The sequence below is a fragment of the Pteropus medius genome, unplaced genomic scaffold, assembly GCF_902729225.1.
Source record: "Pteropus medius unplaced genomic scaffold, Ma_sr-lr_union100, whole genome shotgun sequence".
Taxonomy (NCBI): domain Eukaryota; kingdom Metazoa; phylum Chordata; class Mammalia; order Chiroptera; family Pteropodidae; genus Pteropus; species Pteropus medius.
Window position 1 is genome coordinate 1 of NW_024354991.1, and position 13,828 is coordinate 13,828.

The 13,828-nt window shown below is 50.6% G+C and overlaps 1 pseudogene and 2 gene segments (V, D, J or C); all 3 read right to left on the reverse strand.

The window, feature by feature from the left end:
• Nucleotides 1-495: 495 nt before the first annotated feature.
• LOC120598060 (probable non-functional immunoglobulin lambda variable 5-48) lies at nt 496-1,230 on the reverse strand (annotated as a pseudogene).
• A 4,166-nt stretch (nt 1,231-5,396) lies between these two features.
• Nucleotides 5,397-6,023, reverse strand: LOC120598058 (probable non-functional immunoglobulin lambda variable 1-50). The segment is given in 2 exon segments: nt 5,397-5,791; nt 5,904-6,023. Coding segments are annotated over 2 exon segments (426 nt in total).
• A 4,148-nt stretch (nt 6,024-10,171) lies between these two features.
• LOC120598057 (immunoglobulin lambda variable 5-37-like) lies at nt 10,172-11,490 on the reverse strand. The segment is given in 3 exon segments: nt 10,172-10,211; nt 10,989-11,321; nt 11,445-11,490. Coding segments are annotated over 3 exon segments (419 nt in total).
• Between the last annotated feature and the right edge of the window lie 2,338 nt (nt 11,491-13,828).

A 13,828-nucleotide genomic window follows, 5' to 3' on the forward strand; every position in this document is an offset into this window, starting at 1 on the left:
GAACTGAGCGTGGTGGGGATGCTCAGAAACCCAGAGTGTGGGGATGGGCAGGAAAGGTACCATGAGGTGTTTCCATCCTGTTCCACATCTGGTCATCATCGTCCCGAGAGATGGAGCCTTGGGGAATGGAAACAATGGCAAGGACCTGTCTGTTTTCTCTGAAAAGTTAATGTGGACATGGAGTTAATACCTGAAGAGTGAGAGAGAGGGACCAGGAAGGTGAGGGATGCAGCAGCGGAGTAGAGAAAATGATGGACAGTGTGAGGGGGCCGCAAGAGTCTATACAAATTAGACCAATGGGATGTGTAGGATGTTCATGCAGGATGAAGTCGCGTCTATCCATGACCTTGGTGAGAATCAACATATGAGTTAAGGACACATCAGTAGTAACAAAAGACTCATATTTAATGGGATAAGATTTCTGGGTAACTTAGCTTGTCCTGGTCATCAGTAGAGGTGAAGAACAGTATTTCTCTTGTTCATGACTCCACGCCCAATGGGCATGTGCAGTGGGACTCTGTCACCGCACCTGTGTGCTCCTGGGATGCTCTGTGTCGGGTCAGGTAACCTGGCTCTGCCTTCCCTTCTTGCATGGATGTGTCTTCCTGCAGAGGAGTCTCCCCTACAAGAGTCTCCACAGAAGCTTCTTAATAAAGGTTCTCAAGGCCCAAGTCTGAGGGCCCAGGGGTTTCTGTCTCACTTCCTCATCATCTGAGTCACTGTGAGTAACTGAAGCTGCTCCCACTACCATGATCTGTAGCACAGTAATAGTCAGCCTCGTCCTCAGGCTGGAGCCCGGAGATGAGGAGAAGCCCTGCGTTGGCCGAGGAGTCTTTGGATGTGTAGGAAGCGGCTGGGGACCCCGGAGGCCTGGTGCTTCTCGGAGTCTGATTTAAACTGCAGGAGATACCGGGGAGGGCTCCCTGGCTTCTGCTGGTACCAGTTAATGTAATAGTTGCCAACATTGAAGCCACTGCTCAGGGTGCAGGTGAGTCTGGCTGATGCTCCCAGAGATGCAGAGAGGGAGGTCGGCTGAGTCAGCACAGGCTGGGAGAGGGAACCTGCAAACACAGACACTCATGGGTGATGGGAAAAGGACCTGCTTAAAATTTCTCAGGGCTCTGGACCAGTAGAGAAAAATGGAAGCTATGTGGCTTTCCCAGGTCCCCGAGGCCTGTCCTCACCTGTGCACTGAGAGAGGAGCACGAGGAGGACGGGGGTCCAGGCCATGGTGCTCGCAGCCCCTGAGCCCACAGTGGGGCTGGGCTGCCCCAGGCCTCCTTTTCTTCTCCACCCTCCGCCAGAGGAGGAGCTGTGCATGCAAATGTGTGTCCATCCAGTGACCGCCCAGCCCCTCCCTGAGCCCTGGAGCTCAGCTCACAGCAAGACTGAGGAAGATGGAGGTTGGCTTCACCCCATGGGAGAGCCCTGGGAGGAAGTACCTGCTGACACCACACAAAGGTCCCTGCTCAGGGGACTCTGCCAGGCCAGAGAGGACACAGCTGCTGAGTCTCATCAGGGAGCAGAGAACAGCCCCAGTCCCAGGCTCCTTTGAGTGAATGATCCTCACTGAGCAGCTCTGTAGGGACCACAGGGCAGTCCCACAGCGCCTTCTGCTGGCCTCAGGACACACACCTCCCTGTGGCCCAGAGCCCTCAGAGCCCAGCTGCTCTGTGCAGCTCAGCAGGTCCCTGGCTCTAGTCACACACCCATGGGCTGATTCCTAGTGAATGTGATTCCCATAAGCTGTACATGGATTTTGATTTGTTTGTACTGTTTGGTTCCTGCAACAGCCTTACCATGTTTTAATTGTTTTTCTTTAAAAATATATCTTGATAACCAAACTGTACTTCTCACGACTTTTGTTAATTTGAAAATGTTCTAGGCAAATCTTGAATTTTACTTTTTTCTTATAAATATAGAAAAACTCCCACCTTTCCCAATAATTATGAGTCATATTTGTGAAATCAAATTTGTAATGTTAAATCAAATAATTATAGTTTTCAGGGTGTTTTTATATTAATTATACCTCTGTATCAATATGTCTATTTCTATGTTTATTCAAGTTTACTCGTTTACCCCTGTGTTGGAACTTTTATTTTCTCTTATAATATCCTCAGGCATTCCTTGGCAGGTAGTTGTCAAGACTTTATGTGGTGACAGTGTGTAGAGGTTCAGGGAGAAGGGGCTGTGGTCAATCCCCATGCATATCCTTGTCCCCAGTGGAGCGGCCTCTGCTGAGGCATCAGATGACACCAGGTTGGATTACTGTTTCACTGATCAAGGAAATGACAGAGAGACATGGTTAGATGGAGACTCAGGAACAGTCCTAGAAAAATGTTTGTGTCCTGAGGCTGCCGTGCACGTCCCAGGCAGGTGCCACAGGACTTTCCTGTGCTGTGGTCCTTGCATGGCAATGGTGGCCTCCCACTGCCCATTCCACTGTTTCTGAGAAGAATTCTGTTTCTGAAGAAGGTTCTGCTGTGTTGAGGTGAACACAGGCTGAGTGTGTGATTTCAGCAATAGCTCAGTTTAAAGTTTGTCAAAGTGAGTGATTCCTGAGACAGCGCAGAGCCTCAGCTGCTCATCACTGAGAAACACAGTACAGTGCAGAGAAGATGCTCAGTGCCACTGATCACTAGGGAACTGCAAGTCAAAACTGAAGTGAGATATCGCTTTGCCCAGACTAGAAGGGCTGTGAGAAAAATGAGAATTAAGAAGTTTCTTGTGAACATGAGGAGAAATTGGAACCATAATTTATTGTTGACAGAAGTTTAACAGTGCAGCTATATTAGAAACTTCTGATGGGCCCTCAAGAAATTTAATGTATAGTTACCAAATGACTCAGCAATCAGAATCCTAGGTGTCTATCCAAGAAAGTAAAACAAAAACAAAGTCAAAAATTTATACACAAATGTTTCTAGCACATACACAAATGTTCCTAGCAGATATATGCATAACAGACACAAGATGAAAAATAACCTAATGTCCAACAGTGGATGAATGGGTAAGTGAACTGAACTATGTCCAAACAATGGAATATTACATGTCAAAAACAAAAAAAATGAATGTCTCACCGATGGCCCAACAATGGATCTCAGAAAATTTGCAAAGCAACAAAGTGAAATAAACAGTCACAAAAGTCCACGTATTTTCTGGTTTCACCTATATGAAACGTCCAAAATAGGCAAATCTATTGAGACAGAAAGTGATCAGTTGTAACCAAGGGTTGAGGAGGGATCTGCTGAGGACTGATGCAGATGCGTGCGGACTTCCTCTGAAGGATAATGGAAATGTTCTAAAGTTAGACTTGGGGGATGGTTGCCCAGCCTTGTGAATATTCTAAACACCATTAAGTTGTACACTTTAAATGGATGAAATATGGCATGTAAATCACTTCTCAAGAAATGTATATCTTTTTAAAATAAGCTATGATAGTGAGCGACTGTCACTGACCCTTTAAAGTGTGTCTGTGCTCAGAAAGTCAGATTCGGACACTATAGATCTGGCCACGGTCACCCTCTTTATTTGTCAGAGGCAGTCATGGGGGTGATCAGGGAAACACGGGCAGATTTTTGTCTCAGATCCTCATGGGGCTGGAGCACTGTGTCATCGCTGATGCTACCGTCCCAAGGTGAACAGTAATAATCGGCGGTGTCCGCAGGCTGGAGACTCGCCATGCTCAGATAGGCCGTGATCCTGGACCTAGAGCTGGAGAACTGATCTGGGACCCCTGAGGGCCGAGAACTCCGACACATCATGGTTTTGGGGGCAGCACCAGGCATCCGCTAGTATCAGTGCACAGTATAGGTTCCAACGTTGTTGTTTCCGGTGCAGGAGAGGGTGACCTGTCTCACAGACCCCAACACCGAGGCTTCCTGCCTCAGGCCAGACTGCGCCCAGGTCCCTGGAACAGAGGAGCAGAGACGCAGAGTGTGAGACGGGGGCCACTGTGCGCAGCATGTGCTTATATGTCAGTATCAGATTACTCAGTGGATGCAGCATTACCACATGTGATTAATTCCAGGTATACAAGTTGGACTCCATATTGATCAACCTTTAATGTAACGCATTGTATCAATAAATCATAGGTTAAATGATATGATCTCGATAGACCCTGGAATAGTCTTTGACCAAATTTAAATAAATTCCTAATACAAACACACACAAATAGAAACAGAGAGTGCATTTATGATATGAATGCAAATTCTCTCCCATGCACATATGACTTAGTCTTACAGCCAGCACCTGAGCTAATGGGGCGGGGAGGAGGACATGTACATGGAGACCAGGAGTAGATCAATGTGACTTTAATTCCATTAAAATTTACCATCTATCTGCAAGTATCACCATGCAATTGAACAAGCAGACATAGATGATTAAATCTTCTCATTGATGGGCGTGGACATGTGCTCATTCCCAAAGCCCCGAATGGATGCTGCAGCCTGAGACGCTCCGGGGCTGGTGCAGTAGGGACAGAAGACACCTCCCCATCAGCAGAAAGAACAGGCATTCACACTGAGGACTCATGAGAGGGCAACTTAGCTCTGTAAACTTCTGGAAATAGGTAATGACCAATGATGAAGATGCAGGATTCCACAGTCACAGTTTAGGTCTGAGATGACCACAGCTGGAACCCCATCCCTGCCACTGAGTGTCAGTGCAGAGACTCATTTTCCCCAGCTGAAGGGGAGCTGGCCTTTGTCTCCTTTGAGACCCTCGCTGCAGTGAGTGGCTTTGAGGACACAAGGGAGATGAAGAACCTTCACTCCCAGGCGCTGACCCTGGATGAGTCTGGGCCCATGGAGGCAGCAGGAGAATCAGAAGGAGCAGAAGCCACAGGCGCAGCCTGAGCGGGCGCTGCTGGGCGTTCCCACTCCTGGCAGATGAAAAAGGGGTTCTGGTCTCAGTTCCCCACAGACCTGGAGCTCTGTGTGAACACCGAGGCTGCTGTCACAGAGGTGCACTGAGTATCAGCATCGTCCTAGGGCCTCAGCCCAGTGATGGTTAAAGAGTCCGAGGTGCCAGATCTGAGCCAGGTGATCAGACAGGACCCTGAAGGTCGACTCTTATAGAGATAATTGCGGGATTAGGGGCCCGTTCCTGGCAGCAGGACCCGTACTGAACATGAGTGATGTGTCTTGATTCAGATGGGGCTGGAGTCTGTGTATCTAGTTGTGTTCTAACCTGTCACAGAAACTGTCCCTAGGGTAGCCAACCCCTGGTATCAAGAAATTGCTTCTCAATTTGAGAAAATTATACAACGCGTTGCCACCAAGACAGACTAAGAATAGAATTCAAAGGAAGTGAACATATTCTCTAGACAACATTTCCCTGCGGTGGGTCTCAGCCTTCACTTTAGGTCAAACACACAAAGAAGGCGGCTGTCTGGTCAGAGCAGTGGGGTCGGCTCAGGGAAGCCCCACTGCACAGGAAACAGCAGGTTCTTGTCTCACTTCCCCACGGGCCTGGAGCACTGCGTGAGCACTGAGACTGTTGTCCCATGCTGAGCAGTAATAATCAGCCTCGTCCTCAGCCTGGAGCCCACGGATGGTCAGGGAGGCCGAGTTGCCAGATCTGGAGCCAGAGAATCGGTCGGGGACCCCCGAGGGTCGACTGCTACTACTATAGATGAGGGTTTTGGGGGCTGTTTCCGGGAGCTGTTGGTACCACTGCACACCATTGCCACTCCCGACGTTGGAGCTGCTTCCAGTGCAGGAGATGGTGACACTCTGTCCCGGGGCCCCAGACACTGAGGACGGCTGGGTCAGCACAGACTGGGCCCAGGAGCCTGGAAGAGGGAGAGACACAGAGATGGTGATGCTGGGGCTAGAGACAAGAGGAGGGAGCAGGGTCCCGTGTGTCCTCCCTAGGTCCCCTCCACTGTCCCCATATCCAGTCACCTGTGCAGTGAGTGAGGAGGGTGAGGAGGAGAGGGGACCAGGCCATGGGGGAGATGATCACCGCGTCCTGCCCTCTGTGTCCCCACAGCTGAAGCAGAGCTTCCCCCAAGTCTCTCCCTCCCCTCTTCAAGCTCTGACAGAGGGAGGATCCACTCATGCAAATGAGACCCCCAGCTTTCTGGTCCCTCACTGGACCCTGGTTCAGGCCACTCTGACTGGGAGCTGAAGGGATAAGCAGGGGCGGAGCTGTGTGGGGCCTGTGGGGTGAGGTTGTCACAGCTGCGAGCCATGCATAGGGGGCTCCAGGCAGTGCCAGGTGGTTTGTCTCAGCTGGGGTCCCCCAGACTCCAAAGAAGCAATCACTGAGTGCCCCCTGGTGCCCAGTCCCAGATGCATCACTCTGTGACATGGTGACTAGAGCCCATCAGGAACAGCTCCTGCTCCCTAAGGCTCTGTCCACCTCCCCCTGACGAATGACCAGGCCATGTGTCCCCTTATGTGGCCTCCCATCCCCTGAGGGCAGTCTCTATGCTCTACTCAGAGTCCTCACGGTGGTTCTGAGCACAGGTTCCTTGGCTGTTCTGTGGTCAGGACAGAGGTGGTGTCTCCTGTACAAACTCCTCATGGATCAGGACAATACAGAGCAGTGACCGTCCCCGTGGAGGCGAGTCCCCTTCTGTGCGGGACGCGGTTCTTCCCTTCTGTGTGATTCCTCCTTGTTAGATCGAGCCGTGTGTCTCCAGCACACGAACTGCTGGTTCCGTGTCCCCCCCGGGGACTCACGGCACTTTGTTTCACACCTGCTCCTTGACCCAGCTTCACCTGGCAACCGGTCTCCTTGTTAGTGTGTGAACTGCATAAAACACGGCACACGAGTCTGTGTCGTATGTGTATGAGAGTCAGATCTCTGCATTTCTGAATCACACTGATCCCAGCCTCCAGGACACAGACGAGGAGGGTGACCGTGACAGCACCACCTGGGACCGGGACTCCTGACTTGGGGATTCTCAGCAATGACCCTGAGGTGACCTGGGGAGCACTTTCTTGATGATGGGACGAGAAGGGGCTAGAATCGGAATGGGTAGCCAGGGATTCACGAGCTGGGCCTCTGGGACTGTCCCCCCTGAAGGAGGGGCAGGTGGAGGAGAGGTGCCCAGGTGAGGGTGGACAATGGTGTCACTGCGGCTGATAAACCTGCTGCACCCATGTTGCTCCCCGTGGCAGAAGGCGGCCAGACATGGAAGTTACGCTGCATTTGACTTTTTCTGAGACTCCTGAATTTTAGATCATGGCCTCACTGATGAAAGTGTGTGGGCTTTTTCGGAGGCTGATCTTTTTCAGAACAATGCAATGGTCAGGGGGGCAGATCTGGAACTTTATGAGACAGGTGCCAGGTGGCCTGCGTGCCCAGCTCAGCTCCCAGTGTCCACAGTACCACACCCAGCATGAACTGAGGAAGAGGGTGGAGGGCAGAGCGATGCACATGGAGGGGCCAGTTAGGGAAACCGTCTCTCCTGTCCTCTCCTCTGTGGACCCAGATCTCTCAGCCATGTGGTCAGCATGTGATGGACCCCGTTACAGCTGCACAGACAGACCTTGTGTTTCCCAGACCAGTGAGACAGTCCGTGGTCGATGATTGTGCCAGGGGAGACACTGTGAGTGACCCAGTCCGGTGCTCGTGAAGGCCAGGGCTCCGGATCAATGGGTCAGGAAGCTGAGTCTCTCTCACCTTGAAGGGTTGTTTGGGGATGAGATGCCCATGACTGCACGGGTATTTAGTTCCCAGGAAGGAAATCAGTCTGGTGACATGGGTACCATAAAGAAGGGACATCTCAAATAAAGCTCAGAGAAGAAGGGGGAAAACCCAGCAAGATCCTCTACTTGTCATCTGGAAAAGAAACATTCCTGGGCCACCACTGATCAAGAAGGGAGACTGAGGTCAAGGTTTCCATCACAGACGTGACGTTGGGCCCTAAACCTGACATCCTGACCCGAGAACCGTCTTCAAGAAGGTACAGCTACTCACCTCCCACCGTGTTCCCAAAGACCAGCTCTAAATCTTTTCCCACCCCCCATTCTCTCCCTCTTCCCTCCAAAACCACGCAGAATCAGACCTTTCTTCTCTACCTCACCTGCACCATCCCTTACCCAGGACTCGAGCTTCATCTTTGTACCAAATCCACAGAACACTCAAGGTCCCTGACTATATTCCCACGTCCCCCTCATTCATCCTCTGCAGCAGCGGGACTTCGGAGACTTAATCAGATTCTGTATCTTTCTTGTCACATCATCTAGGTTCCCAGCCCCGACCTGAGCCCAACACATAGTAAGTGCTCAATAAATGGTGTATTCAGGGTGGGCCCCTGAATAGTCAGCTCTCCTGACTGAGACACAGCTGGACTCTGTCCCTGGTTCTGTCCTGACTCGTCATGGATACTTCCCAGGGCAGCTGACTCTGACATTGGGGACTGTCTACTGGGTGTGAGACAATTAGATTGTGTGCTGCTGCCACGGACAGGATTCGGTGGCCTAAAATGAGAGAACAGGGCTATATATTCTAAACTATGTTCACTGAAATGAGCATGAGGTCACGGATTTGGATAAATAGACAAACAAACAGGGATGTGTAAACTCTACACTTCGGCATGGACACTGATTGTCCAAGTCTCCGGGAGAGACTAGAGCATTTTCCATGTGGGTCTGTCCGTGAAGCTTCTCCTCTCAGACCAGACCAACCCGACCACACCGAGCACCCTGGAAGGGCCATCTGATTTTGCACGTGGATGTCTGTGATGCCACCACCCCCAACAGGAGAATGAGTAAGTCCCTCCATGGGGTTGGGGACTGAGACATTAATTGTCTCTACACAATGAATGGCCTCCAGGCTGCTAAATGTAGGATGCGATCACAGTTCTTATGTTGCCAGGTGTGTCTGAATGACCTGACAGTTTGTTTTGCTTCTGCCATGACTGTGGGGCCATCGGAAATATAGGACCATCTTAAATCAAGTTTGAGTTCAAAATTCTACCGGGTACCCTGCCGGTTCATACTGACAATAATTCTCCATGAATTACCTTACAGGCCTCCTTGTTTTGCTGTTGTTGCTGTTGTCATTGTCGTCGTTGTGAGGGACTCCTGTGAGATCCCCACCCCCATTCCACACATACTGAGATGGGATGTCTCTCTGACCACTAGAATTTAACGATGTCAGAGAAAACGTGTCCTCTCCTCCTGATTACCACTCTGGGCTTTCATTTGTCTTTAATTGCTAATCTGAAGGTTCATGCTGTCATCTCCTGAATCTGTGATAAGTTGTTGTTTCTTTTTCCTTATTTAGTCTAATGTTAAACTTGTTTTATTTTTAACATTGAGAACTAAACCGTTAGTATAAACATTTTTTTCCCTTCCTACCTTAGTGGACTCCAAAGTCTATTATCCATCCCACATTGGGCCCACAGTGATTAACTTTATTGGTAAATACACCACTATTGTCACTGAAGGAAGAACCGAGCTTTCTGGAGACTTTCCTTTAATATTGGGGTTCTCTGCCATAATAAGGATTGAATTCTACAGTCTGGACTCCAGTGACTGAGATGCATTCAAACATCTTCCTACCTGAAAAAAGTTGTGAACACAATCAGGGTCTGTGGCATTAAACCGGGGAAGGCGAGCAGGTGATGGGTGTGAGAGCCACGTCCTTAATGGGAAGGGGTCCTTTCAACTCCAGGATGGAAACTCTGGATAAAATAAAGTCACCCCTCTTAGCGAAAGATCCAGAGCTCAGGGAATGATGAGCAAACCCATGGAGAATGGAAGTCCAGCCTCTGTGACCCAAGGGACCTAAGTCCCTTCTGCTCCTCCTCTATGTGTCCCATGAGCTTCACCCAGGGGAGTGATGGGTCTGACTGGAGAGTGGAGGGCAGATTTATCGCATGTCCCCACAAACAGGAGATCCTCATGCATCGGGGTCATGCTTAACTCTGTAACTGTGATCCTCAGCCTCGTCCTCAGGCTGGAGCCCAGGGTGGTCAGTGAGGTTCTGGTAACAAACCTGGGTCAGGAGAATCAGACTCAGACCCTTGGAAGTTCCCTCGCTGCTGTCCTAGGTGAAGGTTCTGCCTGGGAGCCTGTGGGACCATTGCCACAGTGACTCCCAATACGTCTGCTGACCCCTGTGCAGGACAAGGTGACCTCGGATCTGAGATCATCAAGAGCCTCACAGTGGGAGTGACAAACATGGGAAGTTCCTGCTCCTGTTGTCCCAGAGGTCACCCCACATCCTGGATTGTTGGAAAGCTCCAGTGGGATCTGAGGGGACAGGAGGACACAGTCGGTGCCCGTGGGCTCATGAGAACCACTTCCGGGATTCCTCATGGTCACCAGTGGTGTCACCTTAAGAGTGTCTCATCCACGGACCAACTTCGCCCCCTTCCCTTGGGTAGACTCATCATTTTCCCAGTGGCTGTGTGGCACCCCACCCACTCACGGCCCATAAAGAGGGTTCCTCAGACCCCAGTTTTCCCATTTGCTGCTCCCCACCCTGAATCCCACTCTGCATGCTCAGGTGTCGGGCCAGCTTTCTGTAGGTCAGTCCTCCTGGGCCTGGGTCCTCACCATCATCTCACATCTCAGTGCCTCGTCTCTCGAACACACTGTCCCTCGGTCAGCCCTGGACCCAGGAACCTGGGCAAGATGGGGACATCTCCGCTATGACCCCTGGGAGAGCAGAGTCCATGCTGTGGAAAAGGATCCACCTGCTGGGATGTTCCTGGGCTCTGATGAAGGTGAAAGTTGGGACAGGTGCATTTTCTTTATTTCAGGGGGAAAAGGGCAGCTCCACAGTCCCTGGTTTTGTCACATGAAAAACCAGTCAAAATTTCTGTGTAATCACAGATTTTTTGTTTGTTTGTTTTATTTCTCCTGAAAAATAAAAATGTAGAATAAAAAATGGATAAGAGAACATTATTACCAGGAAGGGTTCCAAGTACAGTCTACAAAGGCCCGAGTTTTTAAAAGAAGATGTTGAATTGTTCGGAACAAAGGCCTGAGCAGCCTGAGGTTTTTGTCCCACTTCCCCATCTGCGCCTGTCACTGTGCGAGCACCACTGTGCCAGACTAAACAGTAATAGTCGGCCTCGTCCTCAGGCTGGAGCCCGGAGATGAGCAGAAGCCCTGCGTTGGCTGAGGCGTCTTTGGATCCAGAGAAGCGGCTGGGGACCCCGGAGCCCTGGTGTTTACTGGAGTCTGAGTAGTAGTACAGGAGATACCGGGGAGGGCTCCCTGGCTTCTGCTGGAACCAGTATATGTCTTTACCACTAACACTGAGATCACTGCTCAGGGTGCAGGTGAGTCTGGCTGTTGCTCCGGGAGATGCAGAGAGGGAGGGCGGCTGAGTCAGCACAGGCTGGGAGAGGGAACCTGCAAACACAGACACTCATGGGTGATGGGAAAAGGACCTGCTTTAAATTTCTCAGGACTCTGGACCAGTAGCGTTAAAAGAAAGCCATGTGACTTTCCCAGGTCCTCAGGGCCTGTCCTTACCTGTGCACTGAGAGAGGAGCACGAGGAGGACAGGGGTCCAGGCCATGGTGCACGCAGCCCCTGAGCCCACAGTGGGGCTGGGCTGCCCCAGGCCTCCTTTTCTTCCTCACCCTCCGCCAGAGGAGGGGCTGTGCATGCAAATGTGTGTCCATCCAGTGACCGCCCAGCCCCTCCCTGAGCCCTGGTGCTGGAGCTCAGCTCACAGCGAGACTGAGGAGGATGGAGGTTGGCTTCACCCCCTGGGAGAGCCCTGGAAGGAAACACCTGCTGTCACCACACAAAGGTCCCTGCTCAGGGGACTCTGCCAGCCCAGAAAGGACACAGCTGTTGAGTCTCATGAGGGAGCACAGAGAACTGTACTCAGGCCAGGCTCCTTCCAGTGAATGAATTATCCTCACTGAGCAGTTGTGCAGGGATCACTCGTCAGTCCCCCAGTGCCCCCTGCTGGTGGCTGGATACACACCTCCCAGTGGCCCAGAGCCCTGACGGCCCAACTGGTTTATGCAGCTCACCAGTCACTGTCTCTATTCACGCATCCTTGGTCTGGTCCCTAGATGCTGCAATCCTGGTACACTGTGTTGATATTGTAGTTTATTACACCCAGAGTAAGGTCCATGGGAGTAAGGTACATATATAACTATTCAAGGTGTCAGAGCACTTTGAGTACAGTCTAGAAGAAGTTAAATGACCCAGGTGTGTATCAGGTCCGGTGTCAGAGCCGAGGGGACAGTTGATGGTTTGAAAGGCTTGAAGGGACTCTCCAGGGAAATGTCATAGAAGGGAATTTTCCAGGAAAATACTGAGTGGCATTTTGAAAAGAGGACCGTTTAGCAAACCTTTCAGAGTCATGTCATGTGTGAGCTAATTCATAGGGACTCCATTTGAATCAGTGTTTGCTATAATAATCATAATAATCATCATAATCATCATAATAACAATAATAATAATAATGGCTTGGTTAGGGTTCACCCTTACCTGTGGAATGTGTAACACCTTTCTTTATTTTAGGAACTGACTTTATAGTCTAATATGTAGTTTTCAGGATCCCTACTTCACAGGTTTCTTGTCTGGATTTTGTCTTAGGTGTCACACAATTGGCTTACATTTTTAAAAATTTTTATGTTATTATTTTTTCCAGGTTTTAAAACATTTTATTCGCATATTTAAAAACTCGTGCATTCCAATAATTAAAATCATTTGAACAGAGAAAGTGGCACTCTGATTAAACTGCATGTACAGCCTGCAGGACACCGTGGACTAGAGTGTGATGTTCCTACAGGAGGAGAGGGAGGATGAGTCTCCAGTGCTCCGGGGTTAGGAGCACTGTGTCAGGATCACCCACGTGAGGTCTTAATGAACAGCCTGTTCTTGGGACACGAGTAAGATCCCCTCAGGATCCATTTCTTGCCAGAGGAGTCATTTTGCGTGGCTCTGAGACAGAAATCCAGGTACCATGTCTCTGGGGCTCCTGCCTGGATGTTTTGTTGCCAGGCCCTACTGAGAGAGCGTATTCGTGACACTGGTTTTTTGTTTGTTTGTTTGTTTGTTTTGCTGTAGACGATGCTATTCCTGAGACCTGACCACACACCGTGGTTGCATGTGTCAGCGCAGCCCAGGTGCAGGAGTCTAAAGGATCTAAAAGATCCAGGGAGGTGAGATTTGGGGTCCTGCTCACTTTGTCCGCAGTCTAACAGACCTGAAGACGCAGAGCACAGAGTGGAAGATTGCCTGAGAAGATGCTAAGTGAGGGTGAATTGCAAAAGGAGAAAGCCAGAAGTGTGGGAGCCCCGGCATCTGAACACGACCTGAGAAGGAAGCTCCACTGTCCCTGTGTGAGGTGCGGAGGGAAGACAGTTAGGAAACGAGCTACACACCCATTTCTCACATCCGCACTTGATCACATGAGCAGACACTCGGTGCTCCCACGAGCACTGCTGCAGGGGGAGACTGACTGTGGGTCCGGGGTGCTGACTCTCATCTTCTGGGCCTGGTGCAGTGAAGAGGACGGGGACCTCGCATGGTGCTGGTCAGTGGTGTTTGGCTCCAACCTCAAGTTGTAAAGAGGAGCTTACTGTAGGTGACAACAACGAGAAGCAAAGTTCCCAGAGGTCGCTGCTGTATCCACGTGTACCGAGTTTTGGTGATGTGAACAGACCCTGATGCTGATGTGTCAGAATCACACCGTTCTAGCCACTGTAGTTGCTTCTCCCAGGGCAGTAGCTGTTCGCTTTCTGTCCTGGGTCCCAGACCCCTAAGGAAGGAGGATCAGCAGGGAGAGGCAGGGACCTGTGAGCACAGGGCAAGGTCCACACAGAAGGAGGAGGTCCGAGCTGGAGAAAGATGCTGCATGGGCATGAACATCAGAAGCCTTCACCTGTGTGGCT